Source organism: Peromyscus eremicus, chromosome 20 (assembly GCF_949786415.1).
Source record: "Peromyscus eremicus chromosome 20, PerEre_H2_v1, whole genome shotgun sequence".
In the NCBI taxonomy this organism is placed as follows: Eukaryota; Metazoa; Chordata; class Mammalia; order Rodentia; family Cricetidae; genus Peromyscus; species Peromyscus eremicus.
The window spans coordinates 1,036,165-1,063,526 of record NC_081436.1 but is presented as its reverse complement, the minus strand read 5'-3'; the positions used below and the strand labels follow the sequence as shown (position 1 = coordinate 1,063,526).

Genomic DNA, 27,362 nt, shown 5'->3' with positions numbered 1-27,362 from the left:
GTTAGGCTGGGAACCATGGTGATCAAGAGGTAGAAGAAGGTGGAACTCTGTGTGTTTGAATCCAGCCCAGTACATAATGAGTTCCAGGCCACCCAGAGTCACAGTGAGATCTTCTTTCAACACCACCAAAAATTGCTACAAGTCAGCCAGATGTGGTGATGCATACCTGGAATTCCAGTACTCAAAACGTAAAGGCATAAAGAACAGGCTCAAGTTTGAAGCCAGACTGAATTACATAGTTCCAGACCAGCCAGGGATACAGAGCAAAATACTATCTCAAAAAATAAGCAAACCAACAACACCAAAAAATACCTGCTCTGCTGTTTTTTGTTTTGTTTTGTTTTTTGTTGTTGTTGTTTTGGTTTTTTGAGACAGGGTTTCTCTATGTAGCTTTGGTTCCTGTCCTGGATCTTGCTCTGTAGACCAGGTGGCCTCGAACTCAGAGATCCGCCTGGCTCTGCCTCCCGAGTGCTGGGATTAAAGGTGTATGCCACCACCGCCCGGCTGCTCTGTTGTTTTTCCTGGAACACAGGCTATGCTACAGAAAACAAGTTATTTTGTTTTGGTACTTTTTGTGTGTATGTGTGTGCTGATTTTTTTTTTTTTGGTTTTTCGAGACAGGGTTTCTCTGTGTAGCTTTGCGCCTTTCCTGGAACTCACTTGGTAGCCCAGGCTGGCCTCGAACTCACAGAGATCCGCCTGGCTCTGCCTCCCGAGTGCTGGGATTAAAGGTGTGTGCCACCACCGCCCGGCGTGTGCTGATTTTTAACAGGATAAAACTTGTTTGTTTAAGGCAGAGTCTCACACTGGTACCCAAGCTAGCCTTGAACTCTCAATAATGTTCCTATCCCAGTCTCCTGAATGCTGAGATTACAAGCATGAACCACTTTGGGACAAAACTTCTAAGCGATCTTTCAAAGGGACTTGTAAAGACTAAATGACTCTAGATACAGTGACTACAAGGGAAAGATTAAGACTTAGAGAACTGTTAAAGGCTAGTAACAGCTGCTACTAAGAAAAAGCTATTCAGGAGGCAACAAGATAGCTCAGCAGGTAGAAGTACCAAGTCTGACATTAAACTTAATCCCTAGAACCCCTCCATCAAGTGATCCTCCAACTTTTTACATGTGTACCATGGTACACAGCTTCCCAACTAAGTAAATTAATTTTTTCAGGAAATCAGACGTCCTCTCCTAGGTTCCACAGGTAGTACCTGCATGCACATGGCATACATGCATACAACAAGAAATACTCATATACACAAAATAAAAATGAGTAAATCTTTAAGAAAAAAAATTTAAATGAAAGAAAAATCTGGTGGAAAAATATTACATCTTGAGTCAAAAGATGGGTGGTAGGGCACACACCTTTATTCAAAGCTCTTGAGACGCAAAGGCAAGAGGCAGGCAAATCTCTGAGTTCAAGACCAGCCTGGTCTACAAAGTGAATTCCAGGACAGCCAAGGCTACACAGAAAAACCGAGAGAAAAAAGAAAAAAAAAAAAAAGAAAAAAAAAAAAAAAAAAAAAAACACACACACACACACACACAAAAACCCCACCTGGAATAAGTATATTTCTCTTTTTGAGTGACAGCAGAACTGTGAAAATATGTAATTTTCCTAAAGCTACAGTTAAAAAAAATACACACACACACACAAACACACACACAAGAGGTGGGTTTCTATTCATTGCTGTTTTACAAGCGATTTTTTCCCTTTTTTGTTTTTTGTTTTCAAGACAGGGTTTTTCTGTGTAGCCATGGTGATCAAGAGGTAGAGGAAGGTGGAAAATTTTTGGTTTTACCCTGGCTGTCCTGGAACTTGATCTGTAGACTAGGCTGAACTCAAATTCACAGAGATCCACCTGCCTCTGCCAACTGAGTGCTGGAATTAAAGATGGGAGCCACCACCTCCCAGCTACAAGCAATCTTATAAAAACCATCACAACAGAGATTTGGTGGTATTCATTAGGCTAGCTAGTTCCATCTGATTTCCATTTCTCTAGGCCAAAGAGGAACAGATTACATCCCTAAATCTATATATACATATTATGTTTGGTTTTGGGTTTTTTGTTGTTGGGTTTTTTGTTTGTTTATTTGTTTGTTTGTTTTTGAGATAGAATCCCAATGTGTAAACTAGAACTCACTATGTAGACCAGGCAGGCCTTGAACTCATGAAGTTCCACCCACTTCTTGAATTAAAGGCATGTGCCGCTATTCCTAGCCAGCCTGAAATCTTTTTCTAAGATTTATTTATTTAGTGTATGGATGTTTTGCCTACATGGATGTTTGTGTCCAAAGAGGCTGGAAGAGGATTCCAGATCCTATGGAACTAGAGTTACAGATGGCTATGAGCTGCCACTTTGTCCTCTGCAAGAGCAACAAGTGTTCTTAAATACTGAACCACTGCTGGTTTATTTCAGGGAAGAGAGGGAGTGTTTTGATTCCTGGGAATATTGCTACACAACAACCCAGCACTCAGGAGATGGGGTCAGATGTTTCAAAGGGCTAATATAGTATATCTGAGTACGTCATACTATGCAGCTCTGATTTCTTATTGACTCTGAACGCTAGGCAAGTGTTCTACCACTGAGTTAATCTCCAGCTTGTGAGTTTATTTGCTTACCTATTTTTGAGATAAGGTCTCATTGTGTAGCCCAACTTACTCTGGAACTCACTATGTAGACCAGGCTGGCCTCAAACTTAGGGTTATCCTTCTGCCTCTGCCTCTTTAGTGATAGGGATTACAGATATGCACCATCATGCCTGGCTCCACGAGATTTTTGTTTGTTTTTTTGAGACAGTCTCTTTTATTTAATTCAGGCTAGTCTTGAACTGGGTTTTACACTAAATTGGCCTCAAATTTGCAATTTTCTACCTATACCTTGCAAGTGCGAGGGTAGCAGGTGTGTATCACTAACAAACCTGGCTTCACTGACTCTCTTACACACTTTTTTGAAATGCAACTGTCATACCATGAAGCTGTACCTTACTAGCCCTTGTTTGCAGCTGGAATGTTTCTCGGGTCTCACCTGGCCCCCCTGAGCGGCAGTCGTGCATGCCTTTAATCCCACCACTCGGGAAGCAGAGCCAGGTTGATCTCCGTGAGTCTGAGGCCAGCCTGGTCTACAGAGCGAGATCCAGGACAGGCACCAAAACTACAGAGAGATACCCTGTCTCGAAAAACCAAAAAATAAAATAAAATAACCATTCAGAAGCATATATTAATTATAACTGCTCGGCCATTAGCTCAGGCTTATTACTGACCAGCTCTTACACTTAAATTAACCTATAATTCTTATCTATATTTAGCCACGTGGCTTGGTACCTTTTCTCAGCTCTGCCTTGTCATCTTGCTTCCTCTGTGTCTGGCTGGTGATTCCCGACTCTGCTCTTCCTCTTTCCAGCCTTCTCCTCTTCTGTTTGCCCCACCTCTACTTCCTACCTGGCTACTGGCCAATCAGCATGTTATTAACAAGAGCTTTTATTTGTACAAGAGCATTATCCCACAGCACTTGCTCTCTTTTTATTTATTTTTATGTGTAAGAACAAGTTCCAGGATAGTCAAAACTACATAGAGAAATCCTATCTCAAAAAAACCAAACTTCAGATAAAACAAAAAAACCTAAGCCATTACTCCAGGCCTAAATCTTAAGGGTAAAAGAAAGGAATGGAGGTTCATCCTTATAATCTCAGCTACTTGGGAGACTGAGACACAAGAACCAAAAATTCAAGGTCAAGCAAGGGTATGTAGCAAGACCCTGAGTCCATGTAAAATAAAACAAGGAGCTGGGTGGGGTGTCTCACATCTTTAATACAAACACTGGGGAGGTAGGGGCAGGAGTATCTCTGCAAATTCGAGGCCAGTCAGGTCTGAAGAGAGTTCTAGAACAGCCAGGGCTATATAGAGACCTTGTCTCAAAAAAATAAATAAATAAAATAAGGGCTACCGAGCATAGTTACACATGTCTTTCATTCCAATACTTGGGAGGCAGAAGTAAGAGATCTCTACAATAGCCTTTAATCCCAGCACTTGGGAGGCAGAGGCAGGTGAATCTCAAGGCTAGCCTGGTCTACAAAGCCAGAGTTTCAGGACAGCCAGACTGTTACAGAGAGAAACTCTGTCTTGAAAAATCAAAAAGATCTCTATGAGGTCCAATAGTAAGACTTGGTCTCATAAAACTCACTCTGTAGACCAGACTGGCCTTAAACTTAGAGATTGGCCTGCCTCTGTCTCCAAGTGCTGAGATGAAAGGCATAAACCAGTATACCTGGCCAGAGAAACAGATGTAAAATATATTTCTGATCCCACCTCCCAAGTGCTGGGATGTTGTGTAGGAATCAATATCCTCAGAGGTTAAAACACTATCTCTCAGAGGATGAACAACTCAAAAAAGTTTCAGAAAGCCCCTGAAACTGATCACACTCACAAGGCCCCTTCCAAGAGTAAAGGACACTGCTGAGAGTTACTCTCAGACAAGCCAAGCTACAAAAGAGAAGACTCTCAAGAGCCCAGAGAGCTGCCTTGAAGGGGCTTAGACCAACTGCTCTGCATGGAAGGGGTACACGTCACCCACTGGGCTGCCTGCATGCTGTGCAGTGTAGTGTGCTCCAGATCTCCAGCTTTTCTAAGCTGTCGTCCACGCTGGGTAGGCTTTGGGGATTCGGTTGTCTTTGAGTCACTTCTGCTCCTTCTGTGTAAGTTACTCCTTGCCCTGTATTCCTTTAACTAACCCCAATAAAACTCCCTGGTTTACTGAGTTGGGCTTTGTTGGTACCATATTTGTTCTGTCATGGGATCCTTGTTAGGTACAAATGGCTAACTGTGGTGCCTATTAGCACACCAAAGCACATGCTGGCCTCCAGGTTCTCTCAACATAGCAAATACCTGTTACAGAGTTCATCCTGGCTCTTCTCACCCCACCCCTACCCTACACTTCTCCAGCTCAGAGGCTTTCCTCACCAAGCTTCCCATTTCCATACAACCCTGCCATTTTCAACAGACACTCTCTTGCCTCTCACTTTTCACCTTCCCCTCTTTGTCTTCCTCTCTCACTCTCTTCCCCCTTCTCTCTCCTCTCATGGCTGGGTCCAATCTGCTGACCATGTTTACTTTCTCTCCCTGCTCTGGACTCTGGCTGTATTCTCCCTTACATCTACAATAAAAACTTCCCCTCAACCATACCTTGGAGGAGTCATGTCCTCACTTAATACATCTGGTGTCAAAACCCTCACTTTATACCCTCTCAACACATTCTGGGGTTAAGTAGGTATGTGTATATGTTGCATTTCCCCAGGAAGAGTCTGTCACACAACATGGGATTATAGGTATGTGTGACCACAACTGCTTTATGTAGTGCTGGGATTCAAACTCGGGACTCCATAAATGCCAGGTAAACCCTTTACCAACTGAGCTGTACACCCAGCCCCTCCTATGTTTGTTTGATTTTGTTGTTGTTGTTGCTGTTTCGTAAACAGTGTTTCTCTGTGTAAATCGCTGGCTATCCCGGAACTCACTTTGTAGACTAAACCTGCCTCTGCCTTCCAAGTGCTAGAACTAAAGGCGTGAGCCACCATGCTTGGCTCCCTCCTGTCTTAAATAATAAAAATATACCCTTTTCCTTTTACTTCTAAGTCTATTACTTATTTATATTCAAAAAACAAAACAAATTCTATATTCAAGAAAATGAACTCACCTTCCTTCACTGTCTTTACAGTAGGGGCATGTACATGCTTCCCGCCGAGTCCTCCGACCAGCTTGGGGTTGGGGATCAGGGCTGTTCTCTCCTTCTTCTCCACCTGCTGTCTCATCATGCATCCCATCACCACCAGATCCATGGAGGCCAAGCTGAGCTCCATGATCACCTAAAAGAAAAAGAAAAGGAGAATGGTGGCAGTGAGTAGGACAGAGCAGCTCTAGAAACCGCACTGAAGCCGGGCGGTCGTGGCTCACACCTGCAATCCCAGCACTCGGGAGGCAGAGGCAGGTGGATCTCTGTGAGTTAGAGGCCAGCCTCGTCTACAGAGTGAGATCCAGGACAAAAAGGGCTGTTAGACAGAGAAATCGTGTCTTGAAAGAAAAAAACAAAAAGAAAAGAAAACTCACTGACACATCACATTCACAGTACCAACTTTATTTACAGTTCTTTCTTCCGTGAGCGGTATGTGTAGCATGCTTGTCCAAGCCAGAGGACAACCTTTAGAAAACAGTTCTCTTCCACCACACGGGTTCCAGGAACTAATCTCAGGCTGTCAGCCTTGACAGTAAGTGCCTTTACATACAATGTCATCTCACTAGCTCATGTGGCAAGATTTCTTCAAGATCTCTTTTTTTAATTCTGACATAAGGTCTTGCTGTATTTGCCCAGGTTGGCCTTGAACTCCTAGGCTCAAGCAATCTTCTGACTCAACCTCTCAAGTAAGTACCTGAGGGACTCTCAAAGGACTACAGGTTTAAGTTTACACAGTAGTTCCAAGTTAACCTTGGCTAAAGAGTAAGACCATGTCAAATACAAAGGCAGACATGACATCACCATCATATTGGAATTTGTGCCCTACCCCCTTTAATAACGGTTTTAGAAAAGAACAGTTTAATCTTAAAACATGGTATAGTTATGCACTGAGATAAATTAAAGATTGGCCTTCCTATGATGAAAATAACTAGGAAACCAGAGGCACAGTTTAATGACAGTCTTGGGCAAACCCAGTTGTTGCCTCTAGCATCAATTTCTGAAACAACTATAAATGTTGAATCTTTTCAGTTTCTTCAAAGTAAAGAAGTGTGGCTAAAGCCATGACCTTCCAAGAAGATCACAAAGAGTCAAAACCTTGGGAATTACTAAAGCATGATGAAATTAAAATGTCAGTAACTAAAACAAAACAAATCACCATTCTAGGGACTGAGCCCAGGGCCTCTAAACAGTAGACAAACGTTCTACCGGTCCAAAGGCTAGTTTCTATAGATTTCCAAAGACTCTGCTTGGGCTTTCGGTTTCCTATCTGTCATCTTGCTGTGATAAGCATAAAAACAAACAACTTGAGAAGCAAAGTGTTTATTTCATCTTACAACTCTTCAGTTATACTCCATCATGAGGGAAATCAGGGCAGGAACTTGAGGCAAGAATCAAGGGGCAGAATTGGCTTAATCTCCAAGGCTTGCTTATCCTGGTTTCTTATACCATCTAGGACAACCTACCTCAGAGAGACCCAGCCCCTCAGTGTGCTGGGTCCTCCTATGAAACAATCAAGAAAATGGCCTACAGACTTATCTACAAGCAATCTGATGAAGGTTATTTTTATTTTAGATTCATTTATGTGTAGAAGTGTATTGCATGCATTTGGGGTGCCTGAGAAATCAGAAGATAACATGGGCAACTTAATGAGAACCTCCTCTCCCTTCCAGCCAACCCCAAAATGTGAAGAGGGCTGAAGATATATGGCAGATCAAGCACAGGGCTCTGGGAAAAGCAAAGAAGAAAACCCTGGGCATCCCAGGAAGAAAAAAACTAGGCATGGATGCTGGAAAGATGGCTCAGCAGATAAGTGTAATGAGTGCTCACCATTGTCTGTAACTCCAGTTCCAGGGGATTTGACATTGTCTTCTGATCTCTATAGGCCCTAGGCATGCACAGACTTAAATGTATTTTACATCTACTTAAAACTGGTTCTCTTGGCCAGGTGTGGTGGGGAATGCCTTTAATTACAGCACTCTGGAGGCAGAGGCAGGCGAATCTCTGAGCTTTTCACCTAGTCTACAAAGCAAGTTCCAAGAGAGCCAGGACTAGAGAGAGAAACCCGGACCCAAAACAGATAACGAAAAAGAAAATCCGCCGGGCGGTGGTGGCGCACGCCTTTAATCCCAGCACTCGGGAGGCAGAGCCAGGTGGATCTCTGTGAGTTCGAGGCCAGCCTGGGCTACCAAGTGAGTTCCAGGAAAGGAAACATCTGACCATTCACACCGGGAACAGAATAGTGGAGCATGTGGAGCATGGCTGTAATCTCAGCACCAGCAGGCAGATGCAGGATGACAGGGGAAACCGAGGCCAGCCTGGGCTATAAACATAGTTTAATTGGTAACTGTGATGGGAAGCCTTACTTTTTCCCCTCCCCTTTATATTTTCTGTCATTTCTGTATGTAGTTAAAATTTTCTATCAGTGAAAATATCTACAGAACCAAAAGTTTAGACTGTGTACCTCTCTCTTCAGTATATTATCATTTCTTCCCCACCCCACCCCCACCCCCAGAGATTTAAAACTGCCCCAGAAAATGGGTAGTTTTCCATAGAGCTAAGCAATCAGTAAAACAGTGTTAATGGCTATCCCCACTAGATGTCACTGTGACTATTATACTACCCTTCTCTACAGGCTTAAGACAAAAAGGAGAAAAGAGAAAGGGCCTGTACAAATTTTAAGAATATAGAAAGAATTTTGGAAGTCTCTCCATCAAATCTAAATATTAATTTCAATTTTGGTTATGTTCCCAACTAAGGCTTGAATTTTCTCATTCATTAAGAATCAAAGGGTAAGGCAAGTCATGATGCTGAATGCCTATAATTCCAGCACTCAAGACAGTTCAGTGGCAGGAACATGGTCAGTCTTGAGGTCTCTGTCACATAATGAATTCAATGACAGCCTGAGCTACACAGATCGTGTCATAACAAAACAAAATAAAACAAATCAAAAACCTGACTCAACTTCCCAACTGCTAGGATTATAGACACAAGCCACCATTCCTGGCTATTGTGTACTTTCAGCATCAATTCATTATCAATCACAACAGCAGCACAATAGTATCAAAGCCAGGTGTGGTGACACACGCCTTTACTCTCAGCACTCAAGAGGCAGAGGCAGGTGGGATCTCTGGTGAGTTCAGGACCACTCTTGTCTGCATAGCAAGTTCTGGGACAGCCAGTGCTCCAAAGAAACCCTGCCTCAAACCAACAAACCAGCCTGGTGTACAGAGCAAGATACAAGACAGCTCGAAACTACACAGAGAAAACCTGTCTCAAAAAACTAAAAAGGGAGCCGGGCGGTGGTGGCGCACACCTTTAATCCCAGCACTCCGGAGGCAGAGCCAGGCGGATCTCTGTGAGTTCGAGGCCAGCCTGGACTACCAAGTGAGTCCCAGGAAAGGTGCAAAGCTACACAGAGAAACCCTGTCTTGAAAAAAAAAAACAAAAAACAAAACAAAAAAAAAAAAAACTAAAAAGGGGGCTGGAGAGATGGCTCAGAGGTTAAGAGCACTGGCTGTTCTTGCAGAGGTTCTGAGTTCAATTCCCAGCAACCACATGGTGGCTCACAACCATCTGTAATGACATCTGACACCCTCTTTTGACATACAGGCAGAACACTGTATACATAATAATAAATCTTAAAAAACAAAAACAAAACTAAAAAAATAATAATAATAACAACAACAATAATAATAATAAAAACCAAACTATTTTCATTACTGAAGAGACAGAGCAAGAGGATAAACACTGAAGCCAGTCTGGGCTACATAATAAAATCCTGCCTCAAAATTAAATACACAGGAGCTGGAGAGATGGCTCAGAGATGGCTCTAGCACTGACTGTCCTTCCAGAGGATCCTAAGTTCAATTTCCAGTACCCACATAACGGCTCACAGTTGTCTGTAACTCCAGTTCCAGGGGACCTATCACCCTCACCCAGACATACATGCAAGCAAAACACCAATGCACATAAAATAAAAATAAAAACATTTAAAAAAATAAAATAAAGCTGGGCGGTGGTGGCGCACGCCTTTAATCCCAGCACTCGGGAGGCAGAGCCAGGTGGATCTCTGTGAGTTCGAGGCCAGCCTGGGCTACCAAGTGAGTTCCAGGAAAAGGCGCAAAGCTACACAAAAAAAACCCTGTCTCGAAAAACCAAAAAAATAAATAAATAAATAAATAATAAAATAAAATAAAGCTGGGCGGTGGTGGCACATGCCTTTAATCCCAGCACTTGGGAGGCAGAGGTCAGCCTGGTCTACAGAGAGAGATCCACGACAGGCACCAAAGCTACACAGAGAAACCCTGTCTCAAAAACCCAAATAAATAAATAAACAAGAGGCTGGAGAGATGGCTCAGCGGTTAAGAGCACTGGCTGCTCTTCTAGAGGTCTTGAGTTCAATTCCCAGCAACCACATGGTGGCTCACAACCATCTATAATAGGATCTGATGCCCTCTTCTGGCATGCAGAGCACTCATACATAAAATACAAATAAATAAAAAAATTTTAAATAAGTAAATATAAATAAAGAAAGAAATAAAGAAATAAAACCATTCAAGCTAAGAATTCTAGGTTTCATTCATAACCTCCAGCATGTTAGATAGTAGCTATAGCATGTAGGCTTGCAGAACCAAAATTTAGGGGCTAAAGAGATGGTTAAGAACACTGACTTTTCTTCCAGAGGACTCAGGCTAGATTCCAAGCACCTACACGGTATCTCATAACTATCTTTTAACTCCAGTTTAGGGGATCTGCCAACCTCTTATGGCTTCTGTGAACATAAACACACAGTACAGAGAGGGATACATAAAATTTTTTTTAAAAATGAAATCGTTTTTAAATTATTTTTAAAAACTTTTTTGCCGTGTGGTAGTGGTGCACACCTTTAATCCCAGCACTCAGGAGGCAGAGGCAGGTGGATCTCTGTGAGTTTGAGGCCAGCCTGGTCTACAGAGCTAGTTTCAGGACAGGCTATAGTTAGTTCTAAGTTAGTCTGGGCTATAGCATAATATCAGTCTCAAAAACAACAATAAACACTCAGTGTGGTGATATATACCTATAACTTGTGGAGATATATACCTGGGAGATAAGAGCAGGCAGATCAAGAATTCAAGGTCATCCTTTACTATATCTCAAAGATAGACTATGAGACAGCCTCAAAAATTAGGAAAAAGGACACCTGAAGGCAATATCCAGAATCACATGGAACAAATTAAGAACAATAAAGTAAGTTTGTTGTTAATAGCTTCTCAGAGAAAAAATAAGAAAGGCAGTCAGAGGTTGGTCTGCAGAGTGCTTACCTAGCATACATTAAGTCCTGCGTTTGGTCCTCAGTACTGCATAAAGTGGGTACAGCAGTAGGTATTTATAAACTCAGCACTGGGTAGATAATAGAAGAATATCAGAAATTTAAGGTTCTGGTACTAGAAAGATAGCTCATTAGGTAAGAATGATTGTTATATAAACCTAAGTAACTGAGTTCAAATCTCCAGTATCCATATGACAGCTGTGCATGACTACACAATATTTGTGTAGCCCCAGCAATGCGGGAAGCGGGCAGAGGCAGGCAGATCCTAGAAATAAAATGGTCAGCCAGCCAGATTAGCAGAAAATATGAACTTCTAGTTCAGAGAGAGATCCTGTCTCAAGGCAATAGAGCTGACAGAGATAAAGACACCTGAGGTCTTGTTAGGACCTCTGCATGCAGGTACATGAGTGTAGGTTCACTTTAACACACACACAAAGTTCAAGGTCTTCATCAGCTACACAGTGAGTTTAAGGCTAGTCTGGACTACGTGAAAGAAATAAAATAAAATAACACAAAAAGAGTCAAAGGCAAGAGAGATGGCTCAGTAGTTAAGAATACTGGCTGCTCTTCCAGAAGACCTGGATTCAACTCCCAACTCCCACATGGCAGCTCACAACCATCTGAAACTCCAGTTCTGAAGGATCTGACATCTTCTTTTGGCTTCTGTGCACACCAGGCATGTAAGTGCACAGATATACATGCAGGCAAAACACACCCATACACATTAAAAAAACGAAGCAAAGCTAGACAGTGGTGGTGCACGATTTAATCCCAACACTCAGGAGACAAAGGCAAGCGGGTCATTGAGTTAGAGGCCAGCCTGGTCTACAGAGTGAGTTCCAAACACGTATGTGGCACATAGGCACACTTGCAGGCAAAACACTCATACACATAAAATAATAAAAATAAATCTTAAAAAAGTTACCTAGGTATTTCCTGTTTTAAAAAACAACTTCAAAGTAGTTCAGCTATCATTTCTTTTGCACACAGGTAAGAAGCACACAAAAATTAGATATGCAAATCCAAACTTGTATAACAAGTAATACCACCCAGCCTAAAAAACAGGAATGCACATGTAAAAAAACAAGTTAAAATCCAGATTTGCAACCAATTCTCCAAGTTCACTTAAAAGCTTTCTACAAGGGGGCTGGAGAGACAGCTCCATGGTTAAGAGCTGTCTTAAAATCTAAGTACTTTTAGAGGATCTGGGTTCTCAGCACCCACATAGTAGCTCACAACCCTGCAACTCCAGTTCCAGGGAATCTGACACCCTCACACAGACAGACAAAACACTTGTGCACATAAAGTAAAAAAAAAATAAATCATTTTTTTTAAAGAAGAAAAAGCTTTACACAGAAACAGTTTTCATTGGGTGTTGAGGTCACACCCATAATCACAGCAACTTGAGAAACAGAGGCTGTAGGATCAGGCTTTGAAGTTCAGCCTCTCACTACACAGCTAGAGGCCAACCTGTGTTACATAACACCCTGGAACTAACTAGAAGGGGAGAGGAGAGAACAGAAAGAACATTTTCTGGTCTTCAAAGGGGAAAAATTCTATACAGGGTTTTGTTTAGTTTTGTTGTTGTTGAAAACGGTCTGGTCTCTAACTAACAACTCAGCTGAAGATGATTTTAAACTCCAAATCCTCCTGCCTCCCAAGTGCTTTGGATTGAAGGCTGGTGCTACCATATCCCTACTCAGTTACTTGAGTTAAAATGGCCACACTGCATGCATAAGGCAGCATGACTTAACAATGTCGTCATTTAGAAAAAGCCATTGGAATGAACAGATAGGAACAACTGAAATAAAGACTGTCTTCTCATATTCCACTGAGTTTCAAAGCAATAAAAGTACTTAGATTTAAAGAACTCTTCTCTTTGAAGTCACCATTAAAAAAGCACTAATAACCAGGTGGTGGTGGCACACACCTTTAATCCCAGCACTCAGGAGGCAGAGGCAAGCAGATCTCTGTGAGTTCGAGGCCAGCCTGGTCTACAGAGCGAGATCCAGGACAGGCACCAAAACTACACAAAGAAACCCTGTCTCGAAAAAAACCAAAGTGTACTATTAGAGGAAAATATTCAGAAACATGTTTCATTTGATAAACTATATTATCTTAAAATATAAATATTTCTCATGACTTTTTGCAGAAAATGCTAATTTTTAAGACATTTTTCCAATCTAAACAATGACTTCTTATGTTCACATGCACTAGTCGAAAACACAACTTTTTTTTTTTTAACATATTAGGTCTCGGCAATCTGACCCCAACTTTAGTGAGACTGCTGGTAAACCAATCCCAGTATCACATTCAACCTAACTGTAAGACAAAACATTTTCCTGACCCCAATAAAACTTAGCAGATGTAGAATTTTTTTTTAGTACCTGAAATTTTCTTCATGAGTGAATTATAGACATCAAGATAATCTGTTCTATTCTCATGCCAAAGCCCAGCCCTGCATTCTCTATTAGAACTTCCAAGGAGTCAACCAAACTCAATTGTTCAAAGCTGCCCCCATGCACACCCAAGGCGGCAAGTTTTCAGTGTTTGACAGAGGCTGAGGTGGGAGAGATTTGAAAATTAAGACTACAAAATGAGAGAAAAGGTTACTGCTAAAAAGACAAAGGTGTTGATTAAAATACAAAAAGGATATGGATTATTTAAAAACAAGTAAAAAAAAAAAAACAAAACAACTCTAGGAACTTATGTATCATTTCACTTTTGGAAACTAACCTCAGTTAACAGGGTGGTCCCCTCCCTCACTACCACCCACCAGGAGCAAAGCCTGAAAAACATGGGACACAGAAATATGGGGTTTATCTTGGTTCTAGATTTATGCCTTTGCTTGTGTATTCAGCACAAAAGAGTAAAAATCAACAAGAAACCTTAAGCAAGCATTTTAATAATATCTTTTACGTTAAATGTAAACAGACTAAATGAATGAGCATGAAGAATACTATAGTAAATAGTCTGTCTCTCACTTGTTTTGTTGTTCAAGACAGGGTTTCTCTCTGTGTTGCTTTGGCTGTCCTGGAATTCACTCTGTAGACCAGACTGGCTTCGAACTCACAGAGATCGCCTGCCTCTGCCTCCCCAGTGCCGAGACTAAAGGTGTGCCACCACAGTCCGGCTTTTTCTTTTTCTTTTCTTTTCTTTTTTTTTTTTTCTTTTTTTTGGGGGGAGTGGGTTTCCGAGACAGGGTTTCTCTGTGTATGTAGCTTTGGCTGTCCTGGAACTCCCTCTATAGCCTAGGCTGGCCTCGAACTCACAGAGATCCACCTGCCTATGCCTTCCAAGTGCTAGGACTAAAGGCGTGCGCCACGGCCGGCTTTTTCTCTTTTAAGAACAGTTTGGTGCCCTGGCTAGCTTGGGGCATATAGCTCCAGCTTAACCTCCAACTGAAAGATCAGCCTGCCTATTAGTCCAGAGTACTGTAATTAAAGGTCTGAGTCATCAAACTTGGCCCAAAGCTGTAGTTTCTAAGGCTACTTCATCTTAGAACATTAAGATTGTTTCACAGGTTTAAGTATTGATAATGTTTGAGTTTTCCAGTACATAAGTAATACTGTATCAGAAAAGAGGGTAAAATATTTTGTAACAACTAAACAGCTGGAAGTCTAAGTCTCCAGGGAACTATATCTTTAATTAAAGATAAAATCTAGCCAAGCAGTGGTGGTGCACCACTTTAATCCCAGCACTTGTGAGGCAGAGGCAGGAGGACCTCTGTGAGTTTGAGGCCAGCCTGGTCTAGAGAGGATGTTCCAGGATAGCCAGGAATGTTACACAGAGAAAGCCTGTTTCAAAAAACAAAAACAAACAAAAAATAAATAAATAAAACCTATGCAATTAAAAAGAAAAAAAGAGCCGGGCGGTGGTGGCGCACGCCTTTAATCCCAGCACTCGGGAGGCAGAGCCAGGCGGATCTCTGTGAGTTCGAGGCCAGCCTGGGTTACAGAGTGAATTCTAGGAAAGGCTCCAAAGCTACAGAGAAACCCTGTCTCAAAAAGCCACCAAAAAAAAAAAAAAAAAAAAAAAAAAAAAAAGGAAGGAAGGAAGGAAGGGGGTACTACAAAATTATGCCCAGTTTAACAACGAATAAAAAAGTTAAGTTATACCTGGGCGGTGGTGGCACACGCCTTTAATCCCAGCACTCGGGAGGCAGAGCCAGGCGGATCTCTGTGAGTTCGAGGCCAGCCTGGGCTACCAAGTAAGTTCCAGGAAAAGGCGCAAAGCTACACAGAGAAACTCTGTCTCGAAAAAACCAAAAAAAAAAAGTTAAGTTATAAACTAGGAACGTAGCTCAGTTGGTAGAGTGCTTGCCTAGCACTCATGAGACTCTGGGTTCCAGGCCGGCAGCACCTAGTAAAACCAGGTACAGTAGTACACACCTTGTGGTGCAAGTTAAGGAGACCACAAGTTCAAGGAGCCCCTCAGACACACTGCAAGAGATCAGGTCTTAGGGGGAAAAAAAAAATCAAGTGTCTTCAAATGCATGTTAATGAAGAAAACAATCTTAATTTAAAAAAGGACTTTTCCAGTTCAACCAGATGGCTCCTCAGTAAAGGTGGAGCAAAAGCCTAGCCACCTGAGTTCAACACCTGGAGCTTACTTAAAGGTGAAAAAGAATCAATTCCATGAATCTGTCCTGACTCCACAGTCATCTGCACACACACATTTCTCTTTTTTTAAGGTATCAGTGTCTCATTCTCTCTCTCTCTCTCTCTCTCTCTCTCTCTTTTTTTTTTTTTTTTTGGTTTTTCGAGACAGGGTTTCTCTGTGTAGCTTTGGGCCTTTCCTGGAACTTTGCTCTGCAGACCAGGCTGGCCTCAAACTCACAGAGATTCACTTGGCTCTGCCTCCCGAGTGCTGGGATTAAAGGCGTGCACCACCACCACCGCCCGGCCATGTCTCATTCTCTTATTTGTTAATGTCAAACTGCTGATAGATTACATAAACCATGCATTTTCTAGAGTTCAAGATCATCAATAAACTAGGTAGCTGTAACCTATTGACATATTAAATGGCAAAGTTCCCCCAAAGCATGATTGAGCAATGGAAATGCCTCATAACTGCTCTCTAGAGCCTAAAATACAACAAACCTTTTAGAAACTGCAGAGATCCAACTAGCTGGAACTACAAACTAGCTGGAACAATTCCATGATCTTGCTCTCCTCTAAATATTGAAATTCCTAAATAAAGCTCAAAAACAAGAGAAAACAAGCATGCTGGTATGGATTACCTATTGAGAGTCTCATTTTCCAGGCTGTTCAAGTCAGCTTTTGTAAAACTTACCCTCGTAAATTTTTAGCCTAGCAGTTCATGGTAGCACATGCCTTTAATCCCAGCACTCGGGAGGCAGAGCCAGGCCGATCTCTGTGAGTTCAAGGCCAGCCTGGGCTACCAAGTGAGTTCCAGGAAAGGCACAAAGCTACACAGAGAAACCCTGTCTCGAAAAACCAAAAAAAAAAAAAAAAAATTATATATATATATATATATATATATATATATATATATATATATATATATAACAGTGGCACCTATAGTCCTAACTATTCAGGAGTTAAGGAAAGTTGAAGCAGGTGAATCACTTGAGCCTAATTTGAGGCCACCCCAAGAAACGTAACAGTGAAACGCCTATCTTAGGGGGGGGAAAAAGTATGATCCTCTTATTTATTAATGTTTCTGTTTTTCATTTTGGTTTCTCAAGACAAAGTTTCTCTGTGTAGCTCTAGCTGTCTTGGAACACTGTAAATCAGGCTGGCCTAGAACTCACAGAGATCCGCCTGCCTCTGCCTCCCGAAGTGCTGGGATTAAAGGTGTTCGCTACCACTGCCCGGCTTTTTTGTGTGTGTGTATTTTATTATAAATTAGTTCTAAGTGTTAGTGGCTCACACATACAAATGAATGGTGTTAGCCTGGGCTACAGAGTAAGACCCTGTGCCCTGCTGAGTGGTGGTGGCACACACTTTTAATCCCAACACCATGGAGCAAGAGGCAGGCAGAGCTCTGTGAGTTGGAGATCAGCCTCCTCTACAAAGGAAGTTCCAGGACAGCCAGAGCTACACAGAAAAACCCTGTCCTCGAAAAAACAAACAAAACAAAAACAAACCCCAAAGACCTCGAGTCCAATTTCCCCAAAATGTATTACCTCCATGTTGATCTACATGATATCTTTTTAAAAACTTATTTTGGGCCAGGCAGTGGTGGCGCACGTTTTTAATCCCAGCACTCAGGAGGCAGAGCCAGGTGGATCTCTGTGAGTTCGAGGCCAGCCTGGTCTACAAAGTGAGATCCAGAACAGGCTCCAAAGCTACACAGAGAAACCCTGTCTTGAAGAAAAAACAAAAAACAAAACAAAACAAAAAAAAAACTACTTTGGAGGGAGACAAGGAATCACTATATAGCTCAAATTGGCACTGATCCTCTTGCCTCAACCTCCCCTGAGAAGGATACACACCAGACTCACAATGTATTGTAAAATAACAAATTCTAAAAAGGCTTCATTTTTATTTAGTGGTTCTGATTTTTTGCTTTCTAAAATCATTTTGTTGTTTTCATAGTTTTTTTTTTTGTACTGTTTTTTGAGACAGGGCCTCTCTATATAGCCAGCAGCCCATAGTCTTTGAATGACTGATTTGACTGATTGAGAGAGAGAGAGAGAGAGAGAGAGAGAGAGAGAGAGAGAGAGAGAGAGAGAGTGTGTGTGTTTTGTTTTGTTCGTTTTGGCAGGGAAGTGTTGTTGAGGCAGGATTTTCTGTGTAACCTTGGCTGTGTGTGTGTGTGTGCGCGTGCGTGCGTGCATGTATGTGTTTTGTTTTGTTCGTTTTGGCAGGGCAGTGTTGTTGAGGCAGGATTTTCTATGTAACCCTGGCTGTTCTGGAACTCACTCTGTAAACGAGGTTAGCCTCAAACTCAAGAGATTCACCTGCCTCTGCCTCCCAAGTGCTGGGAATAAAGAAAGGCATGTGCTACCACTGCTTGGCAACTGTCTGGCCTTTGAACTCAGGATTCTCCTACTCAGTCTCCCAAGTAGTGAAATTACAGAATGGGTCACCATAACTATATGGCCAATGATTACTCAGTTTGCACAGAAGGTAGGGTGTTAAAGACTAACTAGGAAAGTCAGGTATGCTGGTGCACACTAATCCCAACACTAGGAGGCAGAGTTCAAGGTCAGCCTGGTCTACACAGAGTTCCAGGACAGCCAAGGTTACTTAGTAAGATCCTGCCTCAAACAAATGAACAAACAAAACAAAACAATACAAAAAAACATACCAAAAAAAACCAAGAAACTCTTCTTGGTGGAAAATTTTCTAGGGGCTAGAGAGATGGCTCAGTGGTTAAGAGCACTGGCTGCTCTTCCAGAGGACAAGTGTTTGGATCCCAGCACCCACACCAGGTGGCTCACAAATACCTGGAATTCCAGTCTTAGGGAATCTGAGGACCCCTGCCAGCTTCCTGGGGCACCCACCCATTCAAACTGCATAAACATACAGACAGACGGAAACACATATACATAAGTAAAAATTAAAAAAAAAAGAAAGAAAAGAAAAATCTTTCTGGAATCCATTAAGTAATTTTCCCCTCAATTATGAGTTACAACCCATGAGAAAACTGTTCAAGTTGAATCATCACAATCTGGAACCTATGAGATCCACAGACCAAAAGAAGGCTATTGAGTTAGTTTCCTGAACCAAGATGTGAGGGAGCTGCTTGCCTCCTGCTCTTGTCACTAAAGGAAGGAGGTACTAGCCCAGTTACCATCTTTTCCACCAAAATGTAGTATATTCAACACATTTAATCACACAAAACTGTCAGCCAAAATAAACCTTCTTCTTTAAAGGACAGAGGCAGGCAGATCTTTGTGAGTTCAAGGTCAGCCTGCTCTACATGGCGAGTTCCAGGACAGCCCAAAAAAAAAAAGCACTGGCTGCTCTTTCAGAGGAACCAGGTTTGACTCCCAGAACCCACCTGGCAGGCTAACTTAATTCCAGGGTATTTGATGACTCCCTTTTCTGGCCTCCAAGAGCACCACAAACTTACGTGGTCCATGGACATGCATTTGAAACACCCATACTCACAAAATAAAGAAAACAAAAAACAAAAAACTCAGGCCAGCCTGGTCTACAGAGCGAGATCCAGGAAAGGCGCAAAGCTACACAGAGAAACTCTGTCTCGAGAAAAAAAAAAAGAAAAAAAAATGAAATGGAGATAAGAAGAAAGGCAACCCTAGAGATACAGAGTAGTTTTACAATTTTTGATTCTGTAGTGAGACTGGTCATGGCAGCACATGCCTGTGATCCCAGCCTTCAGGAGGACTGACCAAATTCCAAGGTTACATATCTGAGACCTTACCTTGAAAAAAAAAAAAAATTGGTATGGTCCTGAGATGAATCCAGAGTTCAGACACATGCTAACAAGCACTCTACCACTTAGCAAATTTAATCTTTCACATTCTATTTAGTTTAAATTTTATTTTTATTTTGTGTGTATTAGTGTTTGCCTGAATGTCTGTACTCCACATTCCACAATGCTAGAAGTAGGCCAGAGGAGGGAGGAGTTGGATCCCGGGGACTGGAGTCACAGTTGTCAGCCATCTCATGGATGCTGGGAATTGAACTCAGGTCCTTTGTAACAGCAACCAGGGCTTTTAATTGCTGAACCATCCTTCTCTCCAATCCCAGTTTTACAATCTTTGTTTTGAGACAGGGTCTCTCTATATAGCCCTGGAACTGTGTAGATAAGGTTGGCTTTGAGCTCACAAAGATCCACCTGCCTCTCCCTCCTGAGTGCTGGGATTAAAAGTGAACACCTTCAGGCCAGGATCCAGTTTTACATTCTTTTTTGTTTGTTTTTGAGACTGAGTTTCTCTGTGTAACAGCTCTGGCCATCCTGGAACTCACTTTGTAAACCAGGCTGGCCTCCAACGAAGAGCTCTGCCTGCCTCTGCCTCCCGAATGCTGGGATTAAAGACATAAGCCACCACCGTCCGACTGCCTCAGTTTTACATTTTTTTTTTTTTTTAAGATGTATTTATTATATATACAACATGTATTCTGCAGGCCAGAAGAGGGCACCAGATCTCATTACAGATGGTTGTGAGCCACCATGTGGTTGCTGGGAATTGAACTCAGAACCTCTGGAAGAGCAGTCAGTGCTCTTAACCTCTGAGCCATCTCTCCAGCCTCCAGTTTTACATTCTTAAAAGGGTGTTTTTGAAAAATAAATTGCAAACCATGTGGCTGGGGATATATCAGGCTAGTATGCAGGAGAGTCAGAAGGCCCTATCTGCAATCCCTATCACTGCTGGGTAAGGGGAAAACCCAAAAGAATATGAAATATGACTGAGAATATATGTGGTTCTCAAGGCCTAATATGTTTACTACCTGACCCTATACAGAAAGCTCGCCAAACTTTATTTTGGGACACTGGGAAGTAGAGACCACAGGACATTACTCAGAAATGCTCCTTTCTCATCAGATCAACTGAAAAAAAAAAAATTGCTATTGAATCAGCTCAAAATGTCTTGAACGAAACATTTTACACTTGCCTGACTGATTAGTCCTTGAGGAAACATCTCAGAAAGCTCTACTTCCTCCTTCAGATTCAACAGTTTCAGGGAAGTATTAGAGTTACTTTGTAATAAATACAAAAGAATGGATATCTTACCTGGGGCATTTGCTATAGCCAAAGGCAGGCCTGGAAGCTGGTGCACCTGGATCCCTGAAGTACCCAATGCACTGAGGTTAATGGTCTGGAGGCCTGGCATGGAGGAAAGTTGAGCAGCATTCACAGTGACTGTGCCAGCAGGAATGGAGGAAGCTGAGGCAATGGGTGTAAGGGTGGTATTGCTGCTGCTAGTCTGCCCCAATGAAACTCCCTGCATAGAGGCCAAGGTGATTGTCTGGGCTTGTGGGTTCTGAACTTGAAGATTCTGCAGCTGAAGGGTCTGCCAGCTGACCTGTCCATTGGGTCCCACTGTTGGTGTCCGAATGATGATGGGACCAGAGTTTTGGACAGCCTGAAGCTGGAGGTTCTGAAGGGTTTCCTGGGAGATAGCTTGAGTTGTGAAGGTCTGCCCTGACAATGGTGCTGCTTGGAGGGCCTGAAGAGCTTGTCCCCCTTGAACTAGCTGAGGCTGAATCAGAATTTGTTGTTGCTGTGTCTGCTGACTCTGCTCCCCCTCTTTTTGCTGACTTCCTTGCAGGGAGCCTCCTGATGTCTGGTTCTGCTGGATGTTGAGAGAATCAGACCCTTGTAGCCCACCAACCCTCTGGGGTGTCTGGCCTTGAGAACTGGTCCCTGATGATCCGCTGGTGGTAAAGTTCATAATTCCCATGTTGCTGGTGGTAGTAGTTGTTGAGTAGCTATTGGCATTGGTGAAAAAGGAGCTGGAACTAGCTTGTGATGACACCAAGCTGGCAGAACTGATGGCAGTCCCTGAGGTGACAGGCTGTGAGCCGCTCTCCTGGGATCCAGAACTGCTGATCGTGACTGCCTGAGAGCTGGGAGTCAAGGTAGCTGCAGAAACGCTGTTGACAGGTAGCAAGGTGATGTTCCCATTCAGGGCCACTGGTACATTGGTCACATACTGAGTCTGTCCTGAGAGCACATTATTAGCAAGGCCTTGGAGGGGGACAGCCTGCTGGAGTAGATTTGGCATAGCAGCAATTATGTTGCCCCCACTTCCTCTGTTTGTGATGATCTGTTGGTTTGCACCCGGTATGATCTGTATTTGACCAGAACCATCCTGCTGCACTTGGGCCCCAGTGGCAGCAAACTGCAGCTGCTGCCCATCAACAGTCTGGAACTGTGGGATTACTTGATACTGAATGTTAGGCATTACTCCAGGTAGACCTGTCAGAACTTGCTGGTTTTGTAAGTTGGGGGTAGCAGCCACAACATACTGCCCACCAGAGACTGTGCGGTTCTTGGAAGACTCACTGCCATTGCTGCCATTGGTACTGTTGCCACTCTGTTCCTTTGAGGTAGGGGTAGCCCCAGAGGAGGAAGAGATGATCTGCCAGCCATTGGCACCCTGTGAAAGTTGTGTGGCTGTGAGGTCAAGTTCACCTGTGCCCCCTGACTGACTCGGACCCTGGGAGTTGTTGCTGTTTTCATTGGGTGACTCAATTCTGCTGCAGGTTGCTGCCAGCAGAGCCAAAGGAGATGGCTGGGATTCCTGGCCAGAAGAGAGGAAAGGAGTTAGTGGCACCCAATAGCCGGCCTAGGGGGCAGTATTCAACAGACAGACAGCAACAATGCAGGCATATAAAGAGCAAAATCCAGAAACAAAATGCTGACTTTTGTGTATTGTTCCAACTTTCATATTTGGGGACCCTCTAGATCACCTATCTTTCTGTGTGTACTTTTCTACGGTATTTTTTTTCCCAGTGTATTTGATGAAGGAATTTTCTAAGGATATTTAGACCCTCTCAACACCTTCCCCATCTTTGATTGATCACTCACCTGCCCTCCTCCGCCACCACTGCTGCTGCTACTGCCTGTGCTGCTGCTTCGAGTCTGAGAAAAGGCCGCACCACCACCATTACCGTTACCCCCATTATTGCCACCAACACCTTTTTCAATCTTCACCACGGCTGTAACTTCATCCATGGAGTGATCTTGGTCTAAAAATAATTATAAAACAGTAATTTAAGTTGGGAGAAAAAAAAACAACAACAACAACAAAAACACCTCCCTCCCTAAGGTTTCAAATACGGCTTTGACAAGCAGCAATGACTAATAGAATGGTTAAAAGCAGATTACAGAAAATAGGGCTAGATATGGTGGTAGGCCTGAAATCCCAGAATTTGGAAGTGGAGATTAACAGGAGCAAGAGTTCAAAGTAATTTTCAGCTACATATTGGGATGCCAGCGCCCTAGGCATGCAGGATAGGCACATGGCTCAATGGTGTCTAAGATGGGTCACTATTTTCCCATGCACAAAATTAAAGCCAGAAATCTCTCAAAAAAGGGTTCGGGAGCCGGGCATGGTGACTCACACCTGTAATCCCAGCACTTGGAAGGATGAGGTAGGTGGTTCAGCAGTTCTAGATCTGTCTAGGTTACAAAGTGAGACCTGCTCTTAAACAAGACTAATAACACTTCTGAGAAAGGGAACTTGAGGGCAGTGTCTCAGGAATAATAAAAAGTTGCCCTTAGTGATGGGACACTCTGTAATCCCATCACTCAGGAAGAAGAGGCAGGAGGATAGCTAAAAGTTTGAGGCAAGTCTGGTCTTCATAGTAACCTCCAAGCCAACGAGTACCACATAGACCCTGTCTCAAAAGGGAAAAAAAGCATTCTGGGAGGAAGAGGAGACCCAACATGTGGGTGGATGGAAAATGTGCTAAAATTAGGATTAAGAGAGATGGGGAAAGAGCAAGTGTAAAAAAATAACAAAACAGGAAGGGAGAGGAAAAGAGTACCCCGTCAGTGCGGATGGGGAGACATCTGAGAACACAGGTAAGGGTCTAAAGTGGTCTAGGCTCAGAATCCAGGTTTGGGTCTGAGAGGGCGGGCCCTAGGAGGAAGGGGCGGTATCGGGGTGAGGGGCGTGGAAAGGGCGGGTCAGATGGGGGAAGGGAAGTGTACGGGGGTGCGGGGGAGGGCCCGGGGCAGGCGGCGACCGGAGGGCGGACCGGGGAGGCGGTTGGCCCAGGCGGGGCCTGCACTGGTCGGGCCGCCCCCGCGGCGCCGGCCCCCGACGGGCGGAGCCTCCGGCGGCCGGCCGAGGAGTGGGGGGTAAGGCCCGTCCCCCGTGGCCGGGGCGGGCAGGGGGCGGGCGAGGCCACGCTGCCCCCTCCCCCGGGGCGGGTGGCCCATCCCCCTCCTCCTCCGAGGCCCCGCCACTGCCCCTTCTCCCTCCCTTCCCTCCGCCCCGGGCGGGACCAAGGCCGCCGCCGCCGCCTCCCGCCCGCCCCCCCTCACAGCGGGGACCGCCCGGTCGGCCCTCGCGCGCCCCCTCACTCCCGTCCCACCCCTCGACTCGGAGTGGACTCCTCCTTACCGCTCATGGTGGCCGCTGAGGGGCGAGCTCAAGGGGGTCCTGTCCGGGGGGGTTGGGGGGGGCCGGGAAAAACGCGGACGCTGACGAGGCAAGCGAACCCGGACCGGACAGGGAGGGGGGGGTAAGGAGGAGGGAGCAGCGCGCCACAAGCCCGGCCTAGTCCCCGCCCCTTATCTGCTGCCCCGCCCAATGAGGGAGGGAGAAAGGCGGGACTTGCGGGAGAGAGGCGGGCAGCCTACCCAATGGGAAGACCCGTTCCCTCGCTAAGGCGTGTAAGGCCGAGTTGCGTGTCTGGTGTCCGCCCAGAAAGGCCGCCCCCTCGGTTTTAACAACCAATGGGAGATTCAGGAAGTAAGGGTGGGCGGGACGTGAGGACGATCGACTTGGAGAGCGACCAGTGAACCGCCAGGCGGGCTCCGTGAACGGCGGAGATAGGGTGAGCTTAGATAAGAATGGCAGGACAACGACCAACTAGAATCTCGGGCATGCCTGGGCAAAGTCCGTTTAGGAGGCGAGTAAGAAATAGGCCGGAATGGGCGAGGACCAGGCGACCTAAGCCAATCAGAATTCAGGCGGGCAGTTAGGAAAGTTACGATTGGACCATCACCGACAAGAGCCGGACCGGGACTCGTATTGACATGCACTAACATCCAATTAAACGCCGAGTAAAAGGGGAAGGCTGGAACTTGGAATGGGGAGAGGAGACCTGGCTTCTCTCTCAGATACTCGGGCCAATGGGGGAGCGAGAGAACCCTGGCACCGCCTCTAGCTTGGCCAATGGTCGCTCCGAGGGCCGCCCATCGTGAGGAGGGAACCGGGCTGTGCCAGAAGGCGTCCGCCGCCATGTTGGCCCCGCTCGGGAGACTGCCCTGACGTCGTTAGGGTGTCCGCTCCCGCCGAGCCCGGCAGCGCCACAAGTGTCAGCGCCGAGGCGCGCGGGCTGCCGCGCGGGGCCGATCGAGCTTCCGCCTCCCCGCCGGTGCACGGCGCCCCTCCATTCTCAGCCCCGCCAGGGTGGGTGGGCGGCTCCCCCTCGCCGTGGGTGCAAGCCCTGCGGCGGCGGGCGGGACGGGAGCTCGGCGACGGCGCCCGCCCGAGAGCTCGGCGCTGAGCTGACCAATATGGAAGGCTCTCGGGCAGCCCCAGCCAACGCCATCTTCTCTAGCTGTCCTAGGTCTGGGGCCAGGGTTCCTTCCCCATGACTCCTCTCTGAGGCTGGTGAACGCTGCAGGACTTCCTGCAGCGAAGCTCCCCGAAGCTGGGTCCATTTCCCCCTCTTGACTCGTAAACACCGCTCCAGCAGAGAGCACGGTAACCTGGTTACTTCCTTTTGCAATCACCAAGGTTAACGATTTTTGCCTGAGGCTCTTCAATCCCTGGCCTCCATCTTGCCTCTTTTACCCATGTTTAAGGGGAGGAGGCCTGGATAGTGCGTCAGGGACAGGGTGTCACTACCTTTGGCACTTGGAATTAAAAGTGTCGCGGCAGGATCAACAATTCAGCATTCCTGAAGACAGGAGTCTTAACGAACCGAGTCGATTTAAAGCATTTTGCAGATGGAAGCTGAGGCCTCTGCTGCTGCTTTGATGGCCTAAGAGAAACTAAATGACAGCTCACTTATCTGTTCTGGATGTCCCGGTTAGATAGGCTTAGCTCAGGTCGGGCAGTGGTGGCACACACCTTTAATTCCACCACTTGCAAGACAGAAACAGGAGGATCCCTGTGAATTCCAGGCCAGCCTGGTCTAAATAGTGAGTTCCCTATGCAGAAAGACCCCGTCTCAAAACAACAACGAAAATTGAGAAGATTTAAAAAATAAAAAAAGAACATTAAATATCAGAAATATGTGTTTTAAGGAGAAAAGTTTTAGAGATGGGAAGTAGCATGCCCAAGATCACAAAGCTAATGAATTGTGTCCCATAAAGTCCTCTATAGCTACACATAGTGGCTATTCCTGTAATTCTTTACTTGGGGGGATGAGGCACTGGGGTTGCTGAAAGATTGAGGCCAGCTTGGGCTTCAAAAAATTTTTTGATATAATTCTCTACAAAATCTTTTCCCTCTCAAGATGTGGTTTCTTTGTGTAGCCCTGGAACTACCTCAACTAGACTAGAGCTGGCCTTGAACTCACAGAGATCTGCCTGCCTCCACCTCCTGAGTACAGGGATTAAAGCATTCACCACCACCACCACCCCTGGCCTTATTTTTTTATTTTTTTTTTTAATACTTTGTCTCTCAGGAACAGGGTCTTACTATGTAGTCCAAGCTAGCCTAGAAACAGCAATCTCCCTTACTCCCTTCCAGTGGGGGGATTAAAGTGCTGGCCCCTCAGTGGGGAGGGAGGGCCCTTGTTTTATTCCTATAGGAGGTGGGTGTTGAGTCAGCTCTCCTTTATGCTTGTGTTGTCCACAGGAAGCATCTTGATACACTCAGCACTCACTGCCATCAGTACTTTTTTTTTTTTAAAGGCAGAACCAGTCTGGTAGAACACAACTGCTACCCCAACATTATACTGGGTAGTGGCAGAAATGGAAGGATCTTAAGTTCAGTATTAGCCTGGACTACAGGCTTTGTTTCTAAAATAATTACATGTAATATACACATGCATAAAATTTTATTTTATTTTATTTTTTTTTTATTTTTTTTTTTGAGACAGGGTTTCTCTGTGTAGCCCTGGCTGTCCTGGAACTCTCTCTGTAAACCAGGCTAGCCTCACACCCAGAGATCTGCCTGCCTCTGGAGTGTTTGGTTTAAAGGCATGTGCCACCACCACCTGGCTATTTATTTTTTTTGGAACAGTGTCTGCCTGTGTAGTCCTGGCTGGCCTAGAACGTACTTTGTAGATCAGGCTGTTCTTGAATTTACAGAGGTCGCCAATCTCTGTCTCCCAAGTGTTGGGATTAAAGGCAGAGCACTGGAAGTATTAGAACAAATAACAAACAAAATCTGGAGAGGGAGCCAGGCGGTGGTGGTGTAGGCCTTTAATCTCAGCACTCGGGAGGCAGGTGGACCTCTGTGAGTTTGAGGCCAGCCTGGTCTACAAAGCAAGTTCTGAGACAGCCAGAGCTGTTAACACAGAATCCTTGAGAATCCCTGTTCTTCTCGGGAGATGGTTCTTCTCGGGGTAACCCCTGCCAGACAAGTGTGAATACATGAGCTCAATATCAGGAATCCACTCAGTAAGAGGACTCCCAGTTCTCAAAAACTGCCCTCTCACCTATACACACACACACAGGAGAGTGACCTGTATCCCCCACAAAATAAATAAATGTAATTCCCCAAAAGATGCCCTCTGACCTACATACACA

At 44.7% G+C, this 27,362-nt stretch overlaps 1 protein-coding gene across 4 annotated transcripts in view; it reads right to left on the bottom strand.

The window, feature by feature from the left end:
* The window catches only part of Sp1 (Sp1 transcription factor), a 39,355-nt gene extending 15,245 nt beyond the window's left edge, over positions 1-24,110 (bottom strand). For 2 of the 4 annotated variants that reach the window (XM_059248151.1, XM_059248148.1), the window contains exons 1-4: positions 24,055-24,110; positions 22,512-22,672; positions 20,712-22,224; positions 5,696-5,864 (exon numbers count right to left, since the gene is read on the bottom strand). In XM_059248151.1, coding sequence (XP_059104134.1) covers positions 5,696-5,864; positions 20,712-22,224; positions 22,512-22,672; positions 24,055-24,061 — 1,850 coding nt within the window. In that variant the 5' untranslated portion in view covers positions 24,062-24,110. Of the gene's footprint in view, positions 1-5,695; positions 5,865-20,711; positions 22,225-22,511; positions 22,673-23,049; positions 23,650-24,054 lie in introns of those variants that run through there. The other 2 variants (XM_059248149.1, XM_059248150.1) reach the window with 2 other exon arrangements.
* Positions 24,111-27,362: the final 3,252 nt, after the last annotated feature.